The 13744-nt window shown below is 41.6% G+C and overlaps 1 protein-coding gene and 2 non-coding genes across 4 annotated transcripts; 1 reads left to right on the plus strand and 2 right to left on the minus strand.

The window, feature by feature from the left end:
- Window positions 1–203: 203 nt before the first annotated feature.
- trnat-cgu (transfer RNA threonine (anticodon CGU)) lies at window positions 204–275 on the minus strand. The gene has a single exon. It is a non-coding gene; the product is annotated as a tRNA-Thr (tRNA).
- A 482-nt stretch (window positions 276–757) lies between these two features.
- On the minus strand, window positions 758–829 carry trnat-cgu (transfer RNA threonine (anticodon CGU)). The gene has a single exon. It is a non-coding gene; the product is annotated as a tRNA-Thr (tRNA).
- A 1581-nt stretch (window positions 830–2410) lies between these two features.
- Window positions 2411–12810, plus strand: cops8 (COP9 signalosome subunit 8). Of its 2 annotated transcripts, XM_071918282.2 has the most exons (7): window positions 2411–2512; window positions 3261–3331; window positions 3893–3941; window positions 4481–4613; window positions 10302–10409; window positions 10828–10890; window positions 11994–12810. In XM_071918282.2, exons 1-7 carry the CDS (start codon window positions 2441–2443, stop codon window positions 12071–12073), a joined length of 576 nt encoding a protein of 191 aa, XP_071774383.1. In that variant the 5' UTR covers window positions 2411–2440; the 3' UTR covers window positions 12074–12810. The 2 variants fall into 2 exon arrangements, with proteins under 2 accessions (XP_071774383.1, XP_071774381.1); XM_071918280.2 differs by lacking the exons at window positions 10302–10409; window positions 10828–10890; window positions 11994–12810 and adding an exon at window positions 6365–7899.
- The last annotated feature ends 934 nt before the right edge of the window (window positions 12811–13744 follow it).

The raw sequence follows: 13744 nt of genomic DNA on the forward strand, positions 1-13744 counted from the left end.
TTTGAATTAGATTTTGAAAACAGAGCCACAGATTCAACTCTTCTTTTTGTAGTAGAAAGAGCCTTTGAATTCCTTTCACCAATATGTCATTCTGAAGAGCAAAGCTTTCTACCAAGTCTGTTGGATTTATTCTGTTTCATATGAAGCACTGTTATGAGAACATTTATTCTTAGGTGCAGTTTCTGTGCTCAGGCAGATTTTAAAGGCATGGATGGGGATCGAACCCATGATCTTTGGTTTACGAGACCAACGCCTTACCACTTGGCCACCACGCCTGCAATTAAAACACCTCCTACAAACATCTACAAGTACATTAATTTGGTTCCAGCTACATCCTAACTTTTGTATGATGTGACAGTGTTCATATTCTATAGGATTACCAAATTGGAATTCCCCAACAATATAATTTTGACTTCTGAAAAAAGATATTAGCTGTGTAGAGACAGTCTTTTCTAAAGAGTTGGATGAGAGCGGCAGTTTGGAGATGGCCTGTGGTTTGCAGGTGGGTCACTGTCAGAGGGTGATACCTGGAGTTTCATATCCGAAACTTTTTTGGTAAAGAACAGTAAAAAACCTCATTCTTATGATTAGAAATGAAGCTGCATGTACTTGAATAAGAGTTTGAAAGACTTGCATGGGTGTAGATCTTCTGTCCGCAATACAAAGCAACTTTGAATGCCACCTCAAGTCACTTCTCTGAAGAATAACCTGCAACAAACATCTTTAACCTTGATTTTTTGGGTCCTATACTTTATAAAGGCACGGATGGGGATTGAACCCATGATCTTTGGTTTACGAGACCAACGCCTTGCCACTTGGCCACCATGCCTCATGCACAAACATCATGGTAGTATGGACATTTGTTATGAATTTGCATAGCATGGGAATCAAAAACTTTACCAGTGAGCTCCATGCGCTTGAGTTTCAAATAAAATTTGTAATTCTGTAGATTTTGAAACTAATACCACTCAAAATACCAACCATATCTACCATTAAGCTATGTGTATGTGAATGGTAGTCAGAAAGAAATATGTGACTCTTCTGTTTGCAATAGAAAGCATCCCTTTCCAGTGAATGTGATGCACAAACAAATTGACTCATTTCTCTTGCAGGAGGCGTCATGGCACACATAAACATTAAAGACATGGATGGAAATTGAATCCATGTTCAAGTTTACAACACCTTGACATTTGGAGATTTGATTCTTATGAAGATCACTGAGTCAGGATGATTTTGTGCTCTACCAGTGACAAACGTGCTAAAATAGTCTCAAAAGTATACCCACAGCTTAATCCCTTGTAATTACAGCAGATGATTGACCTAGTATTCCTCTTACTTTGATAATGGAGAGCAATAATTTCTATCCTCTTATTTTGTCTTCTGAATTCATTCCCGTTCCTGTGAAGAATTATTACAATAACTGTGCTTACATGGAGTGTCACATAAAGTATATGTGTTATTGCCCCCAACATCTCAGACGATGAGCAAACTCATAATCGGTGGTTTACCATACTGACGCCTTGTTGCTTAGCCGCACCGTGTCTGACAAAAGTTGGCAGTCTGGGGATTTGAAAGCTGCTGATTTTCATAAAGTATATAAATGACCTGCTTTTACTTTGAGGTACATGTAGAGACTGAAAGAGTAGCTCTTCTTTCTGCAATAGAAATTCACTGTGCTTTTGTGCCTTTCTATTGTCAGCCATTAAATCTTCTGAAACTATTTACCTTAGGAAGGATCAAGACAAGGCTCACATAAATTGTGAAGGCATGGATAGGAAACTGAATCCATGATTTTCAATTTACAAGACTTGAAACCTTTTTTACCTGACCACCAAACCTGTAAAAGGCTTGTAATATTTAGTTGTCTGGAATTTTCATTCTTAATAGCACTCATTAGGTAATTCAGACAAACAAACAAACAAACAAAAAACCTGACCTACAGCACATGTTCAAATAAGGGCTTGAGTGGATATAGGCTACTGTTTTGTTTTCTCTTCATTCCCTTCGCCATGAGAAATGATTAATGTGTGGATGAATGTGGTTTGGCATGAATGGGGATTGGGATTGAACCCATAAACAGTCATAATGAGGAATTATCTTTTTTTCAGTTTGAAATGTTAGTCATCATGTCTGCTGAATTCATTCAATTTGAAAGCTTGCCAAGGCACAGATTAATTGCACCAATGCATGGAGTATAATAATAATAATAATATATTTACATGTGTTTTGAGACTGTAAAATATGTGTTATACTCAAATGTTGGATTGTAGTTGGATAGTAAATTTTGTTTGAATGGGTTGGTAACAAAGTGAGGTGAATTATATGCCTACTTAAATTTGTGCTTTGTCCTGTGGAGGGCAGCATCACGCCTGACATGCTGCTCGTCTACTGCAATTTTATAGAAGAAGAAGACTCTGGTGTGCAACAGCTAGGCATCATCATGCCTGCTGCTGTGATTATGGAGGAAAACTATGATAGATTATTGGAGCAGTGTGAAACTCAGGAGCTTGAGGTAAGCTTAGAATTGCTAGTTTAATTATTTCATGTGCCAACAATGGATGTTGTCTTGCGGTCTCTCTTTATGGATGCTAGATTGTTGTTGTTATATCTGACAGTTAGCTAACGCTAGCTCATGACTCGTCCCGGCTAACTAACATTAGTAACATAGCTAGCAAGCTAACCCGTGTTTGTGTTACTTAATGCTAAGTCTGTTTCTTAGCTGGCACTGTTAACTTACGCTAGTTAGCTCATTAGTCCGACAATGTTACTGCCACAAGCTGATTCAAGTTAGCACATCAAAACAGAAGTGATAGTGAATGTTAGCTAACTTAGATTGCTGCTGTTCGTGCTAGTTAGCCGTAAGTAGTTAGCCAGCTCTTTTGGATATTACTAGTGTTTACCTGTTAATCATTTGATAGGACTAACGTTAATATTAGATCACGTTAGGCTAGCTGTCTAACCCTAACCGTAAACTTAACTGTTAGTTGTAACGTTGTATTAACTTTAAGCACCAACGTTATAGCAGACACTATGTATTAGCTATGTGTTAGCTGAATGAAATGCTGGTGCGGGCAATTTGTGCAGCCCTTGTTGGCTTAAGAGAGCACGCTCAATTAGGTACCTAACTTTATATCGCCAGTAACATTTAGAAACAGTTTGATTTAAGTTTGCTCTGTTCGTTTTCTGCTTGTTTTAGTGGTATTATTAGCATGGTGAGGTTAGAACAGTAATATAACCATACCTGCATTTGTTTTTAACAGGCTCCAGGGGGCATCGCAACACCTCAAGTCTATGCTCAATTACTGGCCCTCTATTTACTACACAATGATATGTAAGTCAACCCTGTGTCTGGTTTTAGAGAAGTAGTAGGGTTCTCCCCATGATTTTGTATTTGGACAAAACCATTTCCTGCAGTTCCCTACAACTTCCTTGAGATCCTTAAATTTAAGGTAGCAAACGCAAAGTAACGTTTCTTTCAAAAGTACTTGATGAGCAATTGGGATGCCTCTTTTCTTTTCAGCTTTCACAGTGTCTTTGATGCCCAAGATTTGTATTAAGGAGCAAGTCATTGGGCAAGGGTTGTGGTATGCAGGGGAACCCTGCTTTATATAAGACTTAATCATTTTTGAATCTGGAGAGGTACTTGGCAACACCTACAATAGCCTCATACATGCAGCACTCCCATACCTACTGTATAATCGCAGTGAAGAATGCCGCCTTGTACTTTATTTGAGGTCTTATTGCTATAGCATGCGTTCAGGTTGCAACTCCATCAAATGAGATAACTGACGCTTGTGGAGTTGTATCACAGCTAACTAAATCTTATTTTGCCACATGTAAACGTAAACAAATTCTCTGTATTGCCTAACTTGTGTTGTTGCTGTTCCAATAGGAATAACGCCAGGTATCTCTGGAAGCGGATTCCTCAAGCAATCAAAGCGGTAAGCAAGTTTTGCCTCTCAGAGAGGTGCTCTACTGTGAAATATGGCTGAAGGCCATTTCACAGTATGATACTTGGAGAGTTGTGCTTTCAATTATTGAAAGGTATTGGCTGATTCCTTAACAAAATCAGCAGTCCGGCCCTACTGAGACCATGGCCCCTTTGGAAATGGCTTTAGAGTGATGTATAAGGAATAATCTCATGGCCACCCAGAGCATTACTGGATTTTCATATGCGCAGCTGAAGGCCAAATAATCACAGGGGGCCCTCAGATCTTACCAGAAATGTTGCTGTACCAACCTAACCTTGCAGAAATTGTTTGAGATTTTGGATTTCAAATGACATTTCAAATTGGAGAGGACAATTTTGAAAAAAATATTTTGACACTTGCATACTGAAGGCATGTGAGTGTGTAAACCACTGTGATGCATTCTCTTTAGTACTGGGTGAGACTGCTGGTACAGTGGGGTAAAGTCCACTGCCTTGTCATGTGTAGCATACTGAAGGCTTTTGAAATGCTTTCCCACTTGTTGTATGCAGGCAAACCCTGAGCTAACAGCTGTGTGGGCAGTCGGCCAACGAATATGGCAGCGAGACTTTCCAGGGATCTACACAGCAATCGCAGCCTACCAGTGGTCTGAGAATATCCTTCCGGTCATGGAGGCTCTTCGAGGTATCAACATGAATCACGTCTTATTTGACCCTCTGATTTTGATGACCCACTCACTCATATGCCACCTTTACTGAACATAACCAGAGCAGGAAACTCACTTTTTGTCTACAGAACATTGGCTGTTAAATTTCACTTTCACTATTTTACATGCCATATCATTTTTTTTAGAATATGATAGTTCTTCCAAATAACACTTATTTATTATTTACCAGAATTGGCTGTACACAAACAGCCGTAGCCAAAACTTGCCAGCATTTGTTTTGTGTCTGGTGGTATTGTCCTACCCTGAACATAACACTATGATCTGCATAACTACATTATTGGTTTGTTTATGCTATGCCATTCACCTCCATCACCTTTTGGTCTTTACTCCCTTGAATTTTAAATTATATTAATGAGGAAAACACATGGGCTAAACTCTTCTCAGTGATATTTTTCTTTACATTTTGTTCTGTGTGATTTAGAATCATGATCAGCAGGGGGCACCAGTCTAACACTTAAAATATAGTTCTAGTTGTGATGGAGCCCAGCTGAGGGAAACAAAACATGTTGGCTAATTAAGGGAGGGAGTTTGACTGATTTTGTAACACCTTCTAGTGTTCAGCAGTATGGTGTATCTATATAATGTAGCCTAATGCAGGTTATCAGTTTCAACAAAACACAATATGAAATAAGATACCAGGGTACATACTTAGGCTAGATATTGTGGGTTTACATAGTTACTCTATCAAAATGTAACAGAATAGCAAACTATTTCAGTTTTCTGTATCCCCTATTTATTTCACACATTACCTTCTTAAGTCTATGGAATGAAATATTTATACATCAAATTATTGCCAATATGTTGACAATATTATTTGGGCCTATCGTGTGATGTTACTCTTGTGAGAGACTTTAAGAATAGCTTATCCCTCATGTTTATGGTACCTCATGTTGATGTGCCATGGACTGTGGTATATGTCACAAGAGAGTTTGGCAAACAGGGAGGATCACTGCCAGGTGCTGCCTGAGGAAGGATGAGGTGAATGTGAGAAAAAGTCTTGAAATCATAGTACTAATCGTAGCATTAATTTAGATTTAAACTTTCATGTCGTGAGTGCATGAAAACAAATTTTTCCCATCAAAGAAGTTATATGTCTTAGAGGGGCTTCAAGTCTTCCTTCAATGGCATTATGCAGTGTTTAGTGAAGTAAATAAAATAGATTATATGAATAGCTAAACAGGTTTGTGCCATAACTCATATCAAATCATATGGTAAACACAACAACTGTGTCACAGGGTGTTGATGTGGACTTGTTTACCCATTAAATGAGCCCACACGCTCAGGTGGGGCTCCTCTGGGCCAGTCACATGGGCCCTGTTTGTCACCCTTCAGTGTACCACCGCTGTCCAAAGAGGGGACATCGTGGCCACTGTGACATGTGACACATGCAGCAGCCGGTAGGTGGGGGCCATTTTCTCTGAAAAGATCCCTGGCAAGCAAACAGGGAGGAATGCGTGCTCTGGTTGGTGGAAGGGATCGGGTGTCACCGGCTGTGAAGGGTCGGTATAAAGGACGGGGGTGCTAGCTCCTAGCCAGAATAGATATCAGCATTTCATGAGTAACAGCAAACACTAAGGACAAGGCCGTAGAACCTGCCCTACATTTTAATCGCTTGTTGAAGCCAACTGAGAGAGAGAGAACCTTGTAGTTTTTGCTGTGTGGAGATCAAGAAGCTTTTCTGGCCTGTCTGTAAACAGAAGCTTTTCCATCATGGATGTTCAGAGGACCGGATCAGTGGTTCGTCCCCCCAGCCCAATGGAGAGCCTGGAGAAGCAGCTGAGCTGCCCCATCTGCCTGGACATGTTCACCAAACCCGTGGTCATCCTGCCCTGCCAGCACAACTTGTGCCGCAGCTGTGCCAGTGACCTCTACGACTCGCGCAACCCATACCGCTTTTCTGGTGGCGTCTTCCGCTGCCCTACCTGCCGCTTTGAGGTTGTGCTCGACCGCCATGGTGTGCATGGGCTCCAGCGCAATCTGTTGGTGGAAAATATCATTGACATCTATAAGCAGCAGCAGGAAGGGAGTGGCAGTACTGGAGGAAGCACAGAAACCGCCCTGAAGCCAAAGGATTCCAAAGAACCCATGTGCCAGGAACACGAGGATGAGAAAATCAACATCTATTGTGTGACCTGTCAGGTACCCACCTGCTCCATGTGCAAAGTCTTCGGTCAGCACAAGGACTGTGAGGTGTCACCTCTAGCCAGTGTTTACCAGGCCCAGAAGGGTGAACTGAGTAATGCTATCGACACCCTAGTGGCCAGCAATGGGCGCCTGCAGGCCCTGCTCAACCAGATGGAAGACGCCTGCCGTGCCGTACAGGAGAATGCTCAGCGCGCTAAGCAAGGGCTAGCTGAACGTTTCGACTTGCTCTACGCTGTGCTGGAAGAACGCAAGACCCTGCTACTAGAGAAAATTGGGAAAGAGCAGGATGAGAAGGTGGCAGCTCTGCGGGCACTGGCTCAACGTTATGGTGAACGACTGCAGGCTAGTTCGGAGCTGACAGATACAGCTGTGAGGGCATTGGAGCAGGGTGGTGCTGCCGAGTTCCTGCTGTCCTCTAAGGGCCTTATCACACAGACCAAGGATGCTGCCAAGGGCTCACTGGGTGAAGAGAGGCCAGAACCAGGTTTTGAGAAGATGGACCACTTCACTCTATCAACAGAGCATGTTCAAACAGTCCTTGGAAAAATGGACTTTGGACTGGGTGAAGATGATGAGTTTGAGGATGCAGAAGATGAAGAAGAGGAGGAGGAGTAATGAAACTTGAAATAGTTATGGACTTGTAGAAATTATAATGTACTTGTGCAGGTTCTTTAATTTCAGTATTTATGGCAGGGACTCTAGTTGCAATTTGTGTAAGATGTTGAAGGAAACCAGGAAGTTATAAAGGGCTCAGGCTAGAATGGCTTACCTTCATTTTGAGTGCAATATTTCATTTCAATTTTGTACTCATACTTTTTTCTTATCTTTTTTTTATACTTTTGTACTCCTAAGCCAGTTGTATGCTGGTATTATTGAATAATAGGCCTAGATAAATGTAAATAGAATGTCTGCTAAGTTTGTTTACACTAGTTTTCCTCACATGTAGCTTATGGGAATCGTTGTTTTGCTCAGTTCTCATTTGTATGTAAGATGTCTATGATTGTTCAACATGTTAAATGCTTGACCCAATAGTGTTCACTTGAATTGGTGATTAGCAGATCTATCTTAAAAAAAATCACCACAATTATTTTCAATGAAGCCTGAAATAAAGGTGCATGGAATTAAGTATATGTACGCTTGTTATTGTTAGGCCTAAAAACATGTGGATTAAGCAGAAATTCAAATAGCCTACAGGAAAAAAAGAACATATGCAAACCCAGAGTTATCTTATGTTGATCTTCTGGGTTTTCCTTGGAATCCATCCGTCAGGATTTGTCCCAGTCTGTTGTTGTCTGTTGCTCTTACTTGGCAATAGACAACATTTAAAAATAAAAGCCCTTGCCATGTCCTCTCTGCTTTGCCTTTGCTGGTGGGGGCTATTTTTGAGAGGCAAGAGGGTGAGAAATGATAGTGGCCCTGGAATAGACTGTCAGTGAAGGGCAGGTGGGGTCCTGTTTCTCCTCCATAAAACCCCCATCCCCCAGCCATGGACCGTCTTGCTCAGCAGCTCCAACCCAACTCTGGGGTGTTGGAGGGGGCATTCTGAGAAGGGCTGGTCCAGGCGCCACATGAGTCATCTTTGGATAGCACCCTAACGGTCAAGAGGCCGTGGTAAAAATACACGTCTGCCTGGGGACTGGGTTACAAAAACCCCCTTGAGGTGACCTGCTTGCCTGAGTTGGGAACAGTAGTTCAAAAAAGTCCCCATTCTTTTTGCAATATGCAATCAGTCAGCTGTTTATTTTTTATTTTTATTTTTTTTATTAGTTGAGTTGCATTGCAAAAAGCAGCTTTATGTGTTAGGCATATTTGATAAATGCGACACTTTAAGTACATAAGAGTGATATATTGAAGCGAGGAGAAAAAAACACCTCAACCTGTCTTTCCTCTTTATTTAACACTACAACTTTCGCTAGAATCATAACTTGGATGAAAACTAAAAGTACTCTCAAGCACTACTGGCACATAAAATCACAGAGGAAACACTGCCTCAGCATAGTTTGCCAAGTAAACATATTTTAGTCCTTCTGATCTCCACCTCTTTTTAACATTTAGACAGACGTAGAATAACAACATGGATAACAGGAAGCCCTTTGGACAGCAGAATGGGAAAACGCTCTTGACAAATCTCTAGCCTTCCCTCACAGCTGTCTTTTCTCATCCTACTTGTTATTGTTACTGCTGCTAACGCTGTTGCAATGATTGGGGGCTGGCTGTTGGTACACATAAACCGTTGCTAGGCTATAAAGCAGGAAAGGCCACAACCCTGAGGCATTTATGTGATAGCTGTCAGAGGAACGGTAAACGCATCCCACAAAATGTATGTCTGCCCTGCTGTCAACCACAAGACTCAGCTTTCCATTATCATCACAGAGAACCTTTATCAGCATAGTTTCGTGCCATGCTGGGGGCAGGCTAAGTGGGACAGCTTTGACAGTTTGAAAGCCTTAGCAATTGCCTTGGCATAGATTTCAGTGGTCTATGGTGTAAGGAACATCTAACCTATGTTTCCCTTCACTGTAATTTTGATCACACAACCCATAGTGATCACCAGTGGAAATGGACATAACGTGATGTCCATGATTCATCCATTTAACAAGACCTATTGTAAAGTTTCTTGATGGTGTCAAACCTGTATTTCTTTTTTTTTTTTTGCTCATCAATTAGTTTGCGTCACAACAACATGGACCATTTGACTAAAACAAATCCAGATGATAGGCAACTAAAAGCAGACAACCCACAGTTTCTGTGGTTATTTTATTATGTAGTTTAATCAGTGCTTGCTCTGTGACCATGTGCCTGCAGCTGATTTGGGGTGAGGGGGAGATGGAGTGGTGAGAGGAAGTGACTTTATACACACACACACACACACACACACACACACACACACACACACACACACACGCAACGATGACTATAACCAAACCTTAAGAGCTAAAATACTTTAGACCGTATTCCTATAGCCTAGTTTACATATCTGTTGGGAGCACGTGTTTTAGACTAGCGATCACCGAGGGCAGATATGGCAAAATGAGTTACTGGTGCATGTTTCATACAGGAGGAAAACTGGGAGGAGCAGGAAAACATGGGATAAAAAAAAAAAAAGTTCCATGCAAACCTCTAGCACTCACTTGACAATTTACCAAAACACGCTCACCTGTGAATGTTAATGACCATAGCAGAGAACTGACTTTTTTTGGTCCCCTGGACACAGTGTCAGTTGGCCTAAAAAAAAAAACCTACCTGTCACTTTTGATAAATTGTTAATTATAGTAGAAACTCCAGTAGAACAATGTGGTTAACTCTTTGGTGGCTTGGTGTAACTTAGCCAAAATGTACGTGCATTTATCTGGTGGCTGGTGTTAATTTCCCGCCTTGTTTACAGCAATCATGATGCTGTAATGCTATTTCAAAACTTCTGTTCAACATTTTACGTAACAGCATGCTGTCAGTGTGTTCGCCATATGCTGTATGCCTTATGCATCCCTTTGCTTTCACAGAGAGCACGCGGCAAAGGGCGTATGGTCTAGTGGCCCAGGCGTATACTTCCATCACAGCAGAAGACTTTGCTGCCTTTGTGGGCTACTCTGTGGAGGAGGCTGTAAAGGGTAAGACTCAGTTTACAAAATTTCCTCACCGGGAATGTTTCATAATAATTTTCATCATGTAGAAAGACGTCACCAGTTTAGAGTTCCTGGTCTTGAGCTCCCAAGTATTCTTTTTTTTGTGTGTTTTTGCCTCACTGAAGTTAAGTTCCTTGAGCAAGTTACTGAATCTCTATCAGCTCCAAGGGTGCTGTTCTGTAGCTGACCTTTGACCTCCCTGACAATTTCCCTACGAGGATCAATAAACTTGCACATTATTATTATTGTTAGTAGAAGTAATAGAATTATATTTTTACTTGTGACTTATTTTCATTGCCCTGTTGTTCAACAATCTCACTTTTTTTACACTTACAGTTCACTGACAAAAGTAAATTTTCCTCTCTTCCTCTTCACCTCTGTGTGTTTCTGTCTTTGTCCAAAGGTGTGGTGAGTCAGGGCTGGCAGGCAGACCCTGCCACCAGGATGGTGATGCCCCAGAAACCAGGTAGGTGGCACTGTTGCTCTTCTCCTTCTCTTTCTCCATCTTCAGCCCGCTGTTCTACACCCAAACTTTTTTCTCTTCCTGGTCCCACCCTCCTCCTGCAGCACCGCCACCGCATTACTGTCCCTGCTACATTTCATTAGCTGCCCATATAACAGTATCCAGAGCTTTGAATTACGAGACATTTTTAATCTTCACGAAGGGTCTCTGACATTTTTATCTCTTGGAGCGAATTTCTTCCAAGAAATTTCCCCTCTCTGACAAAATGTAACTCATTCTGATTTCCTTTTATTTAATTCCCTTTTATTTATATAATCTCCATATTCAGCCTTCCTGCTCTTTTTTTTCTGCTTAAACCTCCATTCACGCCTTCATCGTGATCGGCTACACTTCCCCTTTTCTTTTCTTTCCCTATCCTCCTTTCTTTCTCTGATTTTTATCACGCCATCCCTCTCCAGCCCCCACCACCTAGAATCACGTGGATTGGTCCATCTTCTATGAGCAACCTATTTATTTATGCAAACATATGAGTGGGAGGTTTTGGTCTGCCCCGCGCAACGGCTTCCCTTCTCTCTAATCAGTGGACCTTAATGCTGAAGCATCTGCCATGCACATGTCCAGCCCAACACGGCAGACTCACTCGCCATTAATCCTCTCGCATGTCTGCTTTTTCCCCCCCCCAGTACCACTGGCACTTAATCGCGCGTGTTGATTTCGGTTGTAGAGTGGATCTCGCCCAGGCTATCGGAAATAATTCTTGTTTGGATGAATATAAAGTGTTGTAATATGCTGACAACGGCGTGTAGACAGCCAGACTTGGTACTCTAAATGATATCCAGACTTCAGTCCATTACGGTCACATCACTAGCATGGGCAGACTCTGTAGGTAGAGTATTTTTACAGGTTGGGAGGAAGCGGTGAGCTCATGCGCAGATGTCGGCGGTGCGGTTAGCTGAGAACTGTGCCATGCTGAGTCTGTTCAGCTGGAGCATGTGTGCTGTAGCCGCTGAGTTTAAACGGGGGAGATACTACATGATGGAGAGCACTTGGCACAATGAGGAATCCCCCTCTCACTCCACCTCTCCATACTTTCTGTCTTTCAACAGATCCTCCCCCTGTCTCGTTGGTTCCAAATGAGCAGCAGTTGGCCAGACTCACTGACTACGTGGCTTTCCTTGAGAACTGATAACCCCGCCACAACCACCACCACCCTTCTCTGCCTGCTTTGGACTGAGGGAGAACACCAACCACGGAAGCATTTATCGACAAGTTTAGATAGACCCTTCCTACTTCCTTCAAAGCCTCGCTGTCTGATGCGTAGACGTACCACACACACATTGTCTTGCATGATTTTGCAAGCGAAGTACTCTTCCCCAAGACTTGCCTATTTATGTTCATTGTCTAATACACCTTTCTCAGTTTATTCATACCTTCTTGAAAATGGCTTGTTACCTTTCAGGCTACAGTGTTGTATTATATTATTTGTGGTTCTGCTTTTTTTGCAACTGCCTGAGGTATGAATTTGGCTGTGATTTCAAAGTAGACACTTTCTCAGCTCTGCCTAGATGTTTTTATTGCTACTGTACAGGCATTTGTATTGGGTGTAGTTCACCATGACTCTTCAATATAACATACTCTTCCTACACAATATCAATTCCACAAAGCAGATGTATGTCCATCCTGTCTTAGCGCTTAATAGTTGCCTTCAAACAATTGTCTTCAGGTAAAAGTCTCTGCATGCGTCACCATGTGGAGCTCACAATTGGCTGTCAGACTCACACAAAGTATCACCGCATGTGAGTTACTTCGTTTGTGGGCCTACTGAGAAATGTGATACCATGCTCAGTAAACTCTTCCATCTCTAGACCCTGCGTTTCAATTTTATGTTTTGACTGGTGAATAAATATTTTGATGTGTTTCTAATTCTGAGTTATTTTCTTCTTCAGAAGTTTTATTTGTTGCAGGTTGGTCTTTACAAAGCTGGTTTGGTTCACTCAAGGATCTTAAAAATAATTTATTGTGATTGGCCTGCTGGGCTTTCAGTTGTCACATGTGAAAATAGCTTAGCCCAGTTCTGTGGCCTGGCAGACCGTAGGTTGATGGAGAATAGTATATTAACTGTTTGAGGAAGCATAGTGCTAGGTCATAGCCTTACTAGACCACCAGGTAGCTTGGCATGTGGACATTGTAGCAAATAATCAGAATCAAAGCTATGTTGATTAATTTACTCAATGTAGTGAAAGTGAATTAGCTTTGCACACAACTCATAACTGGCTTATGAGTTGCATTCACTTCATTTAGAGTTGACTTTCTTATGTCCCATGTAGCTATTGCTAAGCTTTTGTTCAAGAGCTTTGAGTGTGCTATAAACATAGAAACAAACGTATAAAGTGCAAGTAGTCGTCAAATATGACCATTAAAATGCACCAGAATCTGTAATTTGCGGCAATTAACATAGTGGAGAAGCCATGGACATTTCGTCAGTAGATTTGTAGGAAAGTCTGGCTGCCATCTGCTCATCAGGGCTACAAAATAAAAGTCTGGTGATTTTTTTTTTTTTTTTTATATATTCCCCTCTGCATCCTGTTTAGAGGAAGAATTTGAAACATACTTATTTACTTGATACTTATTTGATCTACAGTGTAGCTCGATGTTGCCAATAAAAGGAAGTGGCAGACATTTCATCTGATTTATTCTGAGCTCACACACACAACAAGGCCACTCCTCACATGTTTGAAGAGTGGTAAGGAAGCCATTGGAAACATGGTCTGGAAACATTTACATGAGACCATTTCACCTCTCCTTTACCTGCCATGTTCACAGTCTTAAATTGTCCACTTCAGCGACAGATCTAGGC

Source organism: Centroberyx gerrardi, chromosome 10, assembly GCF_048128805.1.
Source record: "Centroberyx gerrardi isolate f3 chromosome 10, fCenGer3.hap1.cur.20231027, whole genome shotgun sequence".
Lineage (NCBI taxonomy): Eukaryota > Metazoa > Chordata > Actinopteri > Beryciformes > Berycidae > Centroberyx > Centroberyx gerrardi.